Source organism: Apiospora phragmitis (genome assembly GCF_038363925.1).
Source record: "Apiospora phragmitis strain CBS 135458 chromosome Unknown utg000014l:1.0-1827420.0:1.0-1829600.0, whole genome shotgun sequence".
Classification (NCBI taxonomy): Eukaryota; Fungi; Ascomycota; class Sordariomycetes; order Amphisphaeriales; family Apiosporaceae; genus Apiospora; species Apiospora phragmitis.
This window is the reverse complement of record NW_027117414.1, coordinates 1365025-1379010: the sequence shown is the minus strand read 5'-3', so window position 1 is coordinate 1379010 and position 13986 is coordinate 1365025. Positions and strand designations below refer to the sequence as shown.

At 54.5% G+C, this 13986-nt stretch overlaps 6 protein-coding genes across 6 annotated transcripts; 3 read left to right on the top strand and 3 right to left on the bottom strand.

Annotated features, from left to right (window-relative positions):
* Nucleotides 1-1014: 1014 nt before the first annotated feature.
* PG994_015044 (uncharacterized protein) lies at nt 1015-1866 on the top strand (the record flags this gene model as incomplete). Its single annotated transcript, XM_066866453.1, has 1 exon — nt 1015-1866. One exon carries the CDS (start codon nt 1015-1017, stop codon nt 1864-1866), a length of 852 nt encoding a protein of 283 aa, XP_066708129.1.
* Nucleotides 1867-2183: 317 nt separating this feature from the next.
* On the bottom strand, nt 2184-3524 carry PG994_015043 (uncharacterized protein; the record flags this gene model as incomplete). The annotated part of the gene is made up of 2 exons (XM_066866452.1): nt 2184-2447; nt 2520-3524. 2 exons carry the CDS (start codon nt 3522-3524, stop codon nt 2184-2186), a joined length of 1269 nt encoding a protein of 422 aa, XP_066708128.1.
* A 1926-nt stretch (nt 3525-5450) lies between these two features.
* PG994_015042 (monosaccharide transporter) lies at nt 5451-7307 on the bottom strand (the record flags this gene model as incomplete). Its single annotated transcript, XM_066866451.1, has 6 exons — nt 5451-5555; nt 5620-5889; nt 5953-6182; nt 6321-6702; nt 6757-7116; nt 7167-7307. The coding sequence occupies 6 exons, from the start codon at nt 7305-7307 to the stop codon at nt 5451-5453; spliced, it is 1488 nt and encodes a 495-aa protein (XP_066708127.1).
* A 1282-nt stretch (nt 7308-8589) lies between these two features.
* Nucleotides 8590-9577, top strand: PG994_015041 (uncharacterized protein; the record flags this gene model as incomplete). Its single annotated transcript, XM_066866450.1, has 6 exons — nt 8590-8621; nt 8690-8777; nt 8834-9064; nt 9126-9224; nt 9281-9406; nt 9470-9577. The coding sequence occupies 6 exons, from the start codon at nt 8590-8592 to the stop codon at nt 9575-9577; spliced, it is 684 nt and encodes a 227-aa protein (XP_066708126.1).
* A 1376-nt stretch (nt 9578-10953) lies between these two features.
* On the top strand, nt 10954-12238 carry PG994_015040 (CRAL-TRIO domain-containing protein; the record flags this gene model as incomplete). Its single annotated transcript, XM_066866449.1, has 4 exons — nt 10954-11142; nt 11216-11265; nt 11336-11459; nt 11570-12238. 4 exons carry the CDS (start codon nt 10954-10956, stop codon nt 12236-12238), a joined length of 1032 nt encoding a protein of 343 aa, XP_066708125.1.
* A 491-nt stretch (nt 12239-12729) lies between these two features.
* Nucleotides 12730-13676, bottom strand: PG994_015039 (uncharacterized protein; the record flags this gene model as incomplete). Its single annotated transcript, XM_066866448.1, has 2 exons — nt 12730-13314; nt 13494-13676. 2 exons carry the CDS (start codon nt 13674-13676, stop codon nt 12730-12732), a joined length of 768 nt encoding a protein of 255 aa, XP_066708124.1.
* Nucleotides 13677-13986: the final 310 nt, after the last annotated feature.

Here is a 13986-nt window from a genome sequence, read left to right as displayed (position 1 = left end):
CGGCGACCGAGGTTTCTGCCAGGGCCAAGGAGGTTGGGACGGCGTGACTCGAACGGCCAACTCGTTTCCAAAGGTCGCAATTGCCCTTTACGTAGCGAATCCAATCAACGGGCGTTGTGTATGTCGGGAGGTTGATGAATCGGGTATGCAACACGGAAACCAAGTGTACATGCCAGCAGAACGCGAATAAGGCAGGAAAGAGCACGACATCCACGTTAGAGCTACCAACACTGGCATAACCACTGACACAAACACAGTATTACACTGAGAAATGCTTCAGTCCACTCACTGTCTTCTAATACGCATAGAGCTGAACTGCGAGGGTGTTGAACCTTCAGTGTGTAAACATGTGTTCTGCTGGGTTGTTGCCATCGAATCGTCGCATTGGGGCCCAGCGCTGGCCTGATCAGTTCTTTTTCCATCCTGGAAAAAGATCGGAGGCCAAAGTCCTCAATGTCTTCCTCCTGCTATGTCTTTCGCCCCTCATTGGCTTTCGTGTTCTTCTTCTCGTAACGGGTAACTGGACTTGGCCGAAGACTGGTGGGCAATCAACTGGCAAATGCATTCAGGATGTGAAGTGGCTGGATGCAGGTTGGTCCTCTGCGGAAGCTTATTTCAATGGTTGTTTTCATAAGCGACCGGCCGTCGGGGCCTACTGTCCTACATGAATTCGCATGCCATCCCATCTTGCGAATTCATAATCGCTGCGGAGGAATTTTCGTCTTCTTACGATAGGCAAACGGAGACAACAGACAGAACTCTAAATTATCGGACTACTTTCTTATTTCAGCAGCCTGAGTGCTGACACCCCAAGCCCCATTGTCGTCATGGAACTTGCCGAGCGTTGCCACGTCGGACTTGCGCAGAGTTGAAGTCCGAGCATAGTGGCCTCTTGAACTTCCTATGTCTGCCCATATCCTTATTACCAATCTATGTCCCTTCGTAACTTTCAGCTACTCCTGTATTACTTTACGTAGAAAAGTAAATTGACGCTGTTGCGATATAATCTCCACCATGGCGCCCCCCGACGACAAACCCAAAAAGAAACAGTTCGACCTCATCAGCCGCGGGGTCAAGCGATCCACCCCTCTGGGCACGGCGACGTTCATTGGTATGCGCCTGGCCGATATCCCCTGGCAGTACCATCTCTTGCACAATGGCGCGGCTGAGCGCGCCCTCTCGGCCGTCGGCCTGTCCACCGTAGCGGCGACCACCGCCGGCGCTACGACCACGGGCATCGCCCTACTCGACAAGCTGGACCTGCCGCTGCCACGCCTGCTGCTGCTCGCCATGGCGGCCGGCTCCAGCGCGAAGCAGATCCTCTGGCTGACCTACCTAAGCGCCGAGGAGTTCCCCGTCAGCGCCGCGGTGCCCGTCGGCGTCTTCAACACCCTCATCAACTCGCTGAACGCCGTGCTGCTCGTGGGCGCCGCAACGTCCTCGCTCGTCGGTAGCGGCCCGCGTCTCTCCCTCCTCCTGGGCGACTCGTCTGCTTACGGCGACTTGCCGCTCTCGCTGCTGGTGGGCACCCTGCTGTACGCTGCGGGCATCACCATCGAGACGCTGTCCGAGTACCAGCGCATGCGCTTCAAGCGGGCCGCGCGGAACCAGGGCAAGGTCTGCAAGGTCGGCCTGTGGCGCTGGGCGCGGCACGTCAACTACTTCGGGTACGCGCTGTGGCGCGGCGGCTACGCCATGGTGGGCTGCGGTTGGGCCGGCGGGCTGCTGATGGGCCTGTGGATGGGCTGGGACCTGAGCAGCCGCGCCGCTTCGGTCTTGGACGAGTACTGCTCCGAGCGGTACGGCGAGCAGTGGGTCCAGTTCAAGAAAGAGGTTCCCTACCGTATCGTCCCGGGACTGTATTAGGTAAGATGTTGATAGGTACTACGAATGATGTTAGTCATGTCGTGCGACAGGGGTTTACGTGTATATACATATATATATCACTATGTGTATGTATTACTGTATGCGTGTATCAATATATGGCAGTATCTACGTATCAATATGGGTTGGACAGATGAATCATGACGAGGCGGGTCAGAAGATAGAAGTGAATATTATTACGATATTATACCAAATCGCTGTCGCGAGTAACAGCTATCTAGGAAGACAAAACTGACAGATCTCATAACTCATTACATGCTTTAACACAGTACGAAACATCAAGCGCGGAGGGTACCCGGTCAGGTTGCCTTCTTCAGTCCCCCAAGGATACCGTTGATCAAGTTGATGAGCCAGCCCAACAAGCTCTCACCGGCGTGGAGGGCGTTGGAGATCTTCTTCGCAGTCGCCGATTGGTCGGCCGTTTTGAGCCACTTATCAACGTTGGACTGGTCGTTGGGGGTGAATGATGGAGTGCCACCCGGCAAGACCTTGGTGCACTCGGTCAGTTTGTTGATGTTGTTGACGCCGAGCAGACTCAGGCGGATGTAGCCAGCGGCAAAGTCCTAGAGGAAGGTATGTATGAGTCAATCTGATCATAGTGTCTCTGGTGAATGGTATGGTGGTCTTATGCTTACCTCGTTCCAGTCCTGCTGTCCACCTGCACTGGCGAACTTCTGCCACTCAGGAGCAGTCTGAGGGTGCTTCGACAAGGCAATGTCGCTGTTGAACTTGAAGACACGGGGCGGCGTGGGCTTGGTACCGAGGGTCTGGCCGTAGAAGAGCACGTCCCACACCCCGGGGGTGCTGTCCTGAGGGTCACCGGCACGAGTGGTGTTGACGAAGAACTGCTGGCTCGTCGTATGCGCACCGACGAGAGCGGTGAGCGAGTGGGGGCCGATGGTCTTGTCCCGGAACAAGGCAATAAGGGCATCCGCACTCTGGTCCACGCCGGGCAGAAGGTTGGGAGGGCCCGCCTTCGCGTTGTCCACGCGGCCGACGTAGGACTTGATGCGCGGGCCCAGGGGGCAGACGACGGTGGCGACGGTGGCACCCATCTGGATGATGTCGGCCCGGGAGACGGCGTAGCCCTTCTTGGTCCAATTGTCGTACCAGCCGTTCACCTTCTGGCAGATGTCCTGGAGGCCGTTGTTGTCGGCGCGGTTGATCTCGTCCGTCGAGCAGAGAGAGCCGTCGGCACCGCCGGGCAGGCCCTGGGCGGCAGTCGTCTTGGACCAGGTGCCAGCGTCGTGGAAGCCCAGGCGCACGGCCCGGCGGGCCCACGATGTGCACCTGCCCGACTTGCCCCGGAAATCCGCCACCATGTCGTTGACGATGTACTGCCACACGCAGCAGGTGTCCTTCTGGCACGCCGAGCTGCCGAGTTTAGGGGCAGTCCAGGTCGTAGTACTCTGGGGGGTTCCTTGGCCGGTCAGGATCTTCTTGATGTCAGCCCCCGTGGGGGTGAGCTGACTGTCCGGGAGGGTTATGAGGTCGCCGAGGGGCTCCGTTGAGTCGAACTCGCCACTGTCACCTTGACGGCGCATGATCTCGGCCATCTGTTCGCCCATACCCGGGTAGGCCAGGGAAGAGGGGACGCCGGCCAAGACCACGCAAGTGGCAATGATATTGGACCACAACATAGCTGAAGAACGATTGAATTGGTATGGTAATTAAGTAAAGAAGGGAATAGGCAGTGTCTCGGAGAGACAGGAGACGAGCGAGCAAATGTCGATGAGGCGGATGGAGTGTGAGATGGGATCCGAGACAGTGCCAAACATCGGGGGCATTGCTAATTCTTATACTCGATTTTCAAAGGGGAACAAGTAATGTTCACGCTTCCTCAAGTCCCAACAATGACTACGGGGTACAAGCCATCAACGATGATGGCTGAACAATCCTCAGGTACCATTGAAAGAAAGAGCCGTCCGTATGCCCAGCCGCTTGCTCGTCGCTTACGGGTTCGTAGTCATAGTATTGCTGGGCCATCGTCAGACCCCATGGCCGAAAATTTGCTGATACCTAGCCCGGGTAGGTACTCAGATGTGGAATATTAAAAGCAGGGTCAAGGATATCGAGCTCCATAGGCCATGACCCGGCGGCATGGAGACTCATAGCTACATAGAGTTTACCAACATCCCGGGTCTAATTGGCCGCCCCATGTGGCTTGATGACTGGACTGGCATGGCTGGATCCCTTTTGTCCATGCGAAGAATCTCGTAATCACCTCCGCTACCCTGGACGCGGTGAGATCATGGTAGATCTGGAGGCCAGTCGAGTCAGTCCCGAGCCCAGTCCTTGGGATTTAGGGTTTAGCGTTGGTGTACGGAACTCGTTGGTCCCGGCACAAGCCCCTAGGGGGGCTCTGACTATTAAGCGGCTTGCAGTGGTCTAGAAGCGACTCTTCTGGATTACGCTCCAGCCTCCAGGCCTAACTGCTAGCTGCCCAGATGTTTGGTGTCGAGTATGTCAGGGCGTTGGAGTGCGCCCAGGGCCATTTGACTTATGCAGTATGTACATAGATCTGCAGGCAAGGGTTGCCAGCGCGACGCCGATATGTGTTATGCCACTGGCTGCATATACCCCCTTGCCCAGTTGCAGCTTTGATCTGCAGAGGCGCCCATCTTCGAGGGTCGCCTATTTCGGTCTTCGATTAGCGCTTGCGCCGGCCGAGCACCGTCCGTCCAATCGGCTCCGAGCAACCTCGAACTGGACTCCTTCAGCTACCATCGCCTCCTATGTGATTGGGCTGGCGCCGCGATTGACATGCTCTTTCGGCTGTCGATCTTCCACCTGACTCTCGCTTATCGACACTACCCCGTGGACTGAGACGGTGGATGGGATATATGAGAGTTATCGCAAAGTAAGTGTTGCAACCTCTGATCAGCTTGACGAAGGGACCATACAGCACCTCTTCCGAACCTCGGACCTGAAGATTCGCTTTCCAATCAGACGACAATATTTCCTTTTTGCTGCATCGGGCCGTACTTGCTGTGTGACAAATTGGCATGCGGCTGAAATGCAGCCATGGACAAGGCCTTGACGTGGCTTCCCCTGACTCGCAGAACAACAAATTGTGCAAATCCGTCATTATGTGTTTCCGACCTGGAACGAACGAATGAACGAATTATTGAACATGACCTTTAGGAAGTTCACTAGCTCGAGCTATTGCTAGGCAAGTCGTAGGGGGAATTGTTTGCGAGAGCTTTGCATAGTTCTTCTGCGCTTCGGTTGTCCGTTGGGGGCTGCGCTAGAGAAAGTCGGTACCTACATACTTGGCAAGGAGGCGTCAAGCATGGCCGTTACTCAATACCAACGGGTACCTGACCCAAGCAATACGTAGGTAGGACAACGCAAATTGCGGTTATATTTAGTCAGCCAGCCAGCGTCGAGATATCTTAGGGAAGAGGCTTTCGGATGAACCCGATTCCATTTATCACACCACCATGCACCATGCCGCCTTGCAGCTCGTACCCCGTATTGGCATTGAAGGTGGATCGACGGGCGTATTTCGTGCTCGCTCATTCGACATGCCAAATTTGGCTCAGGCAGAGCAGTTCGCCGCCGCCTTATTCCTTCTCCTCCACGACGACCGCTTCTTTCTCGTCGGTAGATGGTCTGTTTTCGACGCAGACGTATCCTCTGAATTTTCTTGCGGGCAGTCGGGCAGCAAACTGTTTGGGTCACGCCCCATGTCAGTAGGCTGATCCAGGAGGAAATGCACTTCTTGGTACATACCATCTCATCAATCTCCTCGAGAGTTCTGCCTTTGACCTCGGGCAGGAAGAAATACACCCAGACGGCAGCGAGAATGCAGGATGGCAACCAGATATATCCATATCGGGGGCCCCAGTTCAGAGACTGTGGGTTAATAAAATAGGGTGCTGTAAAAGTGGTAAGCCAGGCAAAGAAGAATCCCACGGCTGCGGCCAGACCGAAGGTGTGACTCCTCAAGCGCTGTGACGGAATCTCGCCACCGGCCAGCCACGCGTACGATGCTATCATTCCCTGGTTTCAGCATTAGCATCGTATCATCATGAGGGCACTGGGCATATGCGGCCGCAATCTTACATTGTAGCTCATCAGATACAAGCAGGAGAAGGCTACCAGGACTTGACCCGTGATCTTCGCGCCGGGGTTTTTGTCGTAGACCACCGCGACGATCAGCTGCAAGATTCCACAAGTTACCAAGCCGCTTATTAGCAAAACCCTCCTTCGGCCGTATCGCGTGACAATAAGAGAGTTGGCAATAATGGCGACAAGTCCCACTGTACTCAGGACGCAACTCATGGCGAAAGGATCTGAGACATTTGCCATCGTAAAGAAGTACGCTTTGTAGGCTACCACATTATTAGCCAACGTATCCTTGCCGTATCTCGGGCTGAACCATAGCCCAGGATGGATAGAGATAGGCGTTCGGAGGGATCATTGGCACTCACCAATGATGAACATTGACCCGGAAGCCGCTTGGAGGGTAACGGCAGAAACCGAGAGGAATGTTCGTCGGCGGTCGATTGGATTCTTGAACATGTCGATGACCCCAGCATGGCTTCCCATTTCTCGTTCCTTGTCGATGGCAGCTTTAATGGTTGCGGCTTCATCGACTATTGGGGACCCCTTTGGCCTAAGCCATTCCAAGGACTTGCGCCCTTTGTCGAGCTTCCCCTGCAGGATGAGCCATCGTGGAGACTCGGGAATGAATATCAAGGCAACACTTAAAACGGCAGGCACAATGTAGATGAGCCCTAGTGGGATGAGGTACGCTGACTTGTCGGGGTGGCCGGCGGTCGCCCAGTCGACAACGGTACCGATCAGGGTGCCCTTTATGGACTCGGATTAGAAATGCCTGCGGTGCTTCGGGTTAGAGTGACTTACAATGGAGGTGCTAAACTGGAACACGGTGAGGAAGAGGCCGCGATATTTCGCCGGACTGCTCTCCTGTATATACAGCTGAGAATACGTCATGAAGTAGCCGTTGGCAAGCCCAATGAGTAATCTCCCGGCGTACAACGCTCCGATGTTTTCGGTGGCCATCATGATGATATTCGAGACGCAACACAGGAGCGAAGCAAGCCATAGGCAGGTCTTTCTCCCGAGTTTGGCAGCGGTGAAGCCTGCCGTGCCTGAGCTGATGAAGGCGCCGAGCGTCATCAGGGACGAGATCAATTGCTGCCGTTCCGTGGAGATGTTCCAGCCTATCTTGGCTACCTTGGTATCGACTCTGTACCCGTACACCTAAGATGGTCAATACTAGCTGACCCTGAGCCCTACGGGTTAGGACGAACCTTTAGAAAGCCAGGCATAGCTTGAAGGCCCCCAATCATACCGAAGTCAATTCCATACTGAAAAGGTGAGAGAATGATGAGCCCGCAGGCTAGAAAACATCGCCAGTGAGCACGAATCGTATCCTTATCGACAGATGCCATTTTGAAGCGCAAGGGAGTGACTGACCGTGGAGGCTATCCTGCTTTGTTCGTACAAAATGGCAAGGCAAGTGGTCTCGCTGCGACTAATAAGACAAAAGCCGCATGGATATCACATGGGGAATCTTTCTTATCTAGCGGTCCAAGACTCCGGTTGGCCTTCCCCCGCATCTATGGGATGCAACACCCCGTATATAGGGGGCTATCAGGCTTGAAATAGACGAACTTGGCAGTCCCCGGCAGTTATCCTGTTGGCTATAAGGGATCCATAACTGCAATGCCACAAGGGTCTGGGCAAATGCGGAGGCGGGGATTGTTCTGGGGCCGTTACGCCCTGATCATCTCGATTTCGAGAATTGACAATGATACCCATGCCTGAGCCTAATGCCACGACAACGGCCGGTAGCCACAGCTGTTTTGAGCTGTATCAAAAATCTAACCCATTGGCCGTGATGCCTAAGTCCAGCTTCGTGGGGAGTATGCAGGGGAGTGCGTTACTGTTTGAGGATCTCATGGCGTAGCCAAGCACTGATGACGTTGGAACGAGAGCTGATCGGCATCTATGGTCACATCCACGGCCGCTGAAGGATCACAGGGTAACCTGAAAGAATCATACAAGGCCAACGCTTTTGCCTTGCTATTACTTGTAACACAGTTAGCAAAATCGGACGGTGTTGACCAAAGCTCTTGCTGAGCATGTATATACACCTACCTGAAAGCTCAAGGTGATGAACCAACGCTCTCGACAACTAGGATCAACAAGACACATGTGACTGGAGATATCGCGCTTACTTGGAAGCTTGACAGACAACCTACATGCTGATATTGGGGTCCGCTCGTAGCGCAGCGGAATCAGTGTCTCCATACAGCCCTTGTGAACCGAGTGGGATTTTCATATACCAAACCAATTGACTTATCGGGTGCTTGGTTCAAAAACGGCAGTCTACGAGTAGTGTTGTTTCCAAAAGTGAGGTCCATCATGTACTATGATAGGCATTTTTGCATGCTATCGATGGAAGTTGAGAGCCAGTCACCACCTGGTTGAAGCCTTGAAGGTTGGGCCCGAAACTGTGGTCTGTAGAACCCCACCTTAAGCATTGGGAGCTCTGGCCAAGTCATAGTCAACCCCACGCATTTCGGTGATGGGCTGGCTCGCAGCGAAACAAAATTGTGCCTCCAGCAATACTGAAGATCCATGAAAGACGCTGGCAACCCTCTCTGTATTGCCCTTCAACCGCATCCGTCGTAGCAGGCATTGCAGTGAGCTCCTTATTAGCTTCCAAACATGTCGGCAACAGGGAAGGATGCTGTCTCCAGGTACGTACGATCGGTCACGAAAGCGCCCGCCCTAACCAACGAACGACCTGCGACTAATCGGCAAGCAGCAAGGAGGCAGGCGTAACCAATCCTCGAGGAATCCCCCAGGCGCCCTTCGTCGACAAGGTCGAGGATTACGTTTCATCCAGAGAAGAGGTAGAAGGAACGCTACGAAACTTCCAAGAAATGATATCGTACGTACACAGCCATAGTCGCTCGCGACCACAGCCACGAGCAGGACGGGCGATTCTTCGTGGATGCGCGCCAAACGATGCAGTCGAGCAGCAGCAAGAAGCGAACCTTGGGCACGGCTGACTTGGCCCAATCCCAGGAAATACCAGTTCATGGAGCTTAACTTGCAGCGAAGAGTCGCGGGACTCAACGACAAGATGCCCGACATCCAGAAGACACTCGACACGGTGCGGTTTTTGAAGATGAGAACGGTAAGCCGCTCACGCTCTTGGGCTCAGCGCAGCGGGCACTGATGCGAATTCGGCTATTTAGAAGGAATCCGATCCGATCGAGACGACATTCGAGCTCAACGACACACTATATGCCAAGGCAAAAGTACCACCCAGTGAAGAAGTCTACTTATGGCTAGGAGTACGTATAGTTGGAGGAGCGTACACAGGTCGTGCTTGTTGACAAAATCTATACAGGCCAATGTGATGCTATCATACCCGATCGACGAGGCAGAGGAATTATTAAAGACAAAGCTTGCAGCAGCGAAGCAAAGTTTCGCAAACTGCGAAGAAGATCTCGACTTTCTGCGGGAGCAGATCACGGTAAGCTGCCGGTGCTGATGGTCAACTTGGCAATGCTCATACAGCTACTGACGTACCTCGCAGACCATGGAAGTTGCGGTGGCGCGAGTTTACAACTGGGATGTCGTACAAAAGAGGAAAGAAAAGACCGATGAAGAGGGTAAAGGAAAGGGGGATGAAGAGAGGTCTTGATCGGCCCAGGGCCTTGGAAACTACTGATATGTCCACGAGAGGCAACCCCAATGGCTTGAGGAGGCTTGGCTCCCTCGAGAGAAGAGGGAGGTGCAGAACAGCATATCCCACAGGATTAATACGGCTGTGCATTGTCACGTCCGGCAGGCTGGCCGCGAGGGACTTTGGTGTAGTCGTGGCAAAGATGCAAAAAGGGCATGAGAACCTGAGCCATCTCAGAGTTGTACGCGGCTGATCTGCCCCTCTCCTACAGCATGTGACGATTCAGCCTCGAGAAATGACACATACTCAAGGGAGATGGTTGCGTCTTCGCTGACGTCAGGCAATTCTGGAAGAAACGGAACGGATGCTCGGTATCTGAACAATACATGTGGTGATTCTTGCCTGATATCTTTGACCCCTTTAAGTGACCCCAGTCTTTTCAATACGTGAATGAACTAGCCTAGGCACCCTAGGAGGTAGTCACGGGAAATACTGAAGTAAAATTGCACTGACTTGCGCCCTGAGCTGAGGCGGGGAATCGTATCGTAATCATTTGGCGGGGTTAAATTTCAGATGCCCTTGAAGAATGGACCCTGGGATTACGTAGCCTCTTCTAGAGCCTAGATGAGCGGTGCAGCTGAGGCACAGCAGCAGCATCCGGACCAGGACACTCGAAACTCAGGACTCAGGAATGATACAACGTAATTCAGCCAAGCAGTAAAATAGGGGAAGTCATCGTCTCTCGCTTCTCAGGCAGTCAGGTGTGCTGCTGTACATGGGGTGCAGACAAAGCCCAATTCAACCTCAAGACTACAGCTGAGCCAAGCAGCAGATCCACTCGATCTTCCACCGCTGTTTACGAGGTCTCAACATGGTTCTGACAGGTGGATAGCGGTTTACTGGATATTTAGTGGTCAGGGTCAGTTGAGCAAGGCCTTAGGGAGGCCTTAACCGTCAGTTTTCAGGAGTCCATTATCAGTGATCCTATGACGGAAACCCACTTCTGATTGGCAACAAGCCAACCGATTCCTGCCAAATTCCCAGCACCCACCCGCTGTCGTCCAGGCCCGGCTTCCGGGTCTAAACTAAGCGACTAAACGCCCCAGCGACCCTAATCATCGCGAACCGGATTTGGCTAGGACTCGAACACCCCCGGGGCTTCCAGGAGAAACAGAAAACAGACAGCTGTGCTATTACGGGTATATCCTTGTCCGTCTTCTTCTTCTACTACCTGCGTCTCGAGATACATTTCATCCCCTTTGACCGTTTCTCCGAGTCGGCTACGCTTGCAGCTAAAGAACAGGTTTCCCATAACCGTTCTTCCCTCTTCTCGCTACTATCCATCATCAACAACTAGCCAACCCACTTCTTCCTACCGCCTACTCACATTCACCATGGCGTCCGAAAACCCTACCATGAAGCTGAACGAGAAGTACGACGACTATGACTTCCCGACGACTGCCCCCGAGAAGAACCCTGGTCATCCTGGACACCTCACCAGCGAGCAGGAGGCCCAGGTCGACCAGCTGCGCCTGCTGCTGGAGGCCGAGGGCTTCACCGACCGCCTGGATACGCTGACCCTAGTATGTGTCCCCCTTTTGGTGTGGCGTTCGTAACAGAGCTGTACAGTTACTGACATGGAGGCCATTGTGATAGCTGCGGTTCCTGCGCGCCCGAAAGTTCGATGTCAACCTGTCAAAGAAGATGTGAGAGAGCCGCACCCACCACGCAATAACACTGGAGAGGGACCGACAACTGACACACTGCAAAACATAGGTTCGTCGACTGCGAGAAGTGGCGGAAAGATACTAAGCTCGACGAGACGGTGCCGATCTGGGACTACCCTGAGAAGGAGGCTCTCTTCAAGTACTACCCCCAGTACTACCACAAGACAGACAAGGTACATATCACGTCCCATATATGTAGTGATGGCTTCATAAATGTTGTGGCCATTAGCTAGGCTTTCTGCGAAAATCATTTTGCTGGCATACTCACTTTTTCGTCTTCTAGGATGGCCGTCCGGTATACATTGAGCAGATGGGCGGTATCGACCTGACCGCCATGTACAAGATCACCACGGCCGAGCGCATGCTGACGAACCTGGCCGTCGAGTACGAGCGCCTGTCGGATCCGCGCCTGCCCGCCTGCTCGCGCAAGGCCGGCAACCTGCTCGAGACGTGCTGCACCATCATGGACCTCAAGGGCGTCGGCATCACCAAGGTGCCCCAGGTCTACTCGTACGTCAAGCAGGCCTCGGCCATGTCGCAGAATTACTACCCCGAGCGCCTGGGCCGCATGTACCTCATCAACGCACCCTGGGGCTTCTCGGGCGTCTGGAACGCCGTCAAGGGCTGGCTCGATCCCGTCACCGTCCAGAAGATCCACATCCTCGGCTCCGGCTACCAGAAGGAGCTGCTCGCCCAGGTCCCCGCCGAGAACCTGCCCAAGAGCATCGGCGGCACCTGCGAGTGCGAGGGCGGCTGCGCCTTCAGCAACGACGGCCCCTGGCAGGACCCCCAGTGGGCCCGCCCCGCTAAGTGGGAGAAGAAGGCCGGTGCTGCTGCCGCCACGACCACGCCGGCTGACGACAGCAAGACGGAGGCTGCTGCTGGCGAGAGTGTGCCGGTCACTGCCGCTGAGGATGCCCCTGCTGCCGCTCCTGCCCCTGCTGCCGCATAAGGCGGTCATCCCGCGCCACGTGGGTATGTGTTCAGCGATGTGTAGAGACTTTGGAGTAAGCCGTGTTTATTGAGAGAGAACTAGACATGGGTATTCCATGGGGATGGATTGCGTTGAGAAAGAACAATACATTTTTGTGTCCCAGGTAGATACATCAGTAGGGACACATTTGATTCCTCGTTTCACTGCACTGCCGACTGAGATAGATCCTAAGAAATACGATCGATCGATACATATTGCCGCCCCTACTGCTCGTAGTATAAGTCATGCTGAGCTCTTGTTTCTTGTCTTGTATTGATGACAGCAGGTCTCTTAAAAAGCCGTAGGAAACAATGTAACCTAATCCCCTTGCTCTCTTCAAGAACAACTACTGAAGGATATATCAAGTATTTGTCAAGTGGTATCTCGTCTTGATTCAGCTAAACGCCCCGGAAACGCCGTCGTAAACCAGTTGTTGTTGCACCTCATCTTGCCCAAAATGTTGAAGATGTTCATCGCTCCGTAACCACATAGCCGCCCGCGCCCCTGGCTCTTTCCATCTTGGCCACAATCGAAGGCATTTCCTTCTTCAGCCTCTCCAGGCCAGCCACCGCTTCGCCATACCGTCGTTCCACCTCGGCCTGCCTCTCCAAGCCCTCTACCCGCAGACCGACATACTCTGCGCCGTCCTTTTGCTTCCTCTTCCGCTTCTTCTGCTGCCGCTGTTGTTGCTCTTGTGTCTCGTCCCCTACGGTGGCGGCAGCCTGAGCTTGCTGCTCGTCGGCCGCCTTCAGTGCCTCGAGCGCCTCCTCGTCGGCCTTGATGCCCGCCTGCACGCCCGTCACCCAGGCCGTCGCGGCGGCGCCCGGGACCGTCTTCTTGAGGTGCGCGATGTCGCGCAGAAGGTCCTCCTCCTCGCGCGTCAGCTCCTCGACGCGGGCCCGCTTGCGCGCGTCGAAGGGCGTGTAGACCACCTCGGGCTCCGCCGGGTTGCCCGAGGACGAGTACGTCGCGTTCGCGGAGAGCTGGGACGGGTCGACGGGCATGCCGTTGATGGAGAGGTTGGGCGCGGCGAGCTCGAAGGTCTTTTGGATGTACTATAAAATGTATACCGAGGGAGCGGGTCAGTGAGTGATTGGCTGGAAGTTCGCATGACCAAGCAAGGGCTGGTGGATTCCGGTATTTGTGCCATGTTGGTTGGATGATGATGGTTGCAATGAGTGACGGGTGAGAACTGAGATCTTGTGTTTATTCCGTGGATTAATTCATTGCATACCTCGTTTATTAGTTCTTCAATGCGTGTCCGCAGTTCATCTTCCCCCTGTGCGCCGTCGACCGGCGGGAAAGCTTCGTCGATGCGCGCCGTGGCTGCGCGTCGCACGTTGGCAAGGAGGAAAGCCAAATCTTCGGGCGATTGGAGCTCGATCTTGCGCTGATGCGCGGATACTGCGGTATCCATGATTGAGATTTGCGCTATAGGTTTCTCCCAAATTGCATGCGGGCGATCGGGACGACGACGGGCAACGAGTAGATGTGCTCCCTGTGTTTACTTGGTTCATTGATGATGGAGATGGCGGGATGAATTGGCTTATCATCGAAGCTTATCGTGCCGCTGTCAATTAAGCTGTTGGTACCTGAAGGGTGGGGCCGTTACTCGGTGTTCAGGGCCCACCCAAGACAAGAATCCGGGGAACAGCTGGACAGAGAGAACCTTGACGAGCATTTTCCATCCTGTCGAGGCTCGCAGTGGAAAGGTCCTCATGATCCTT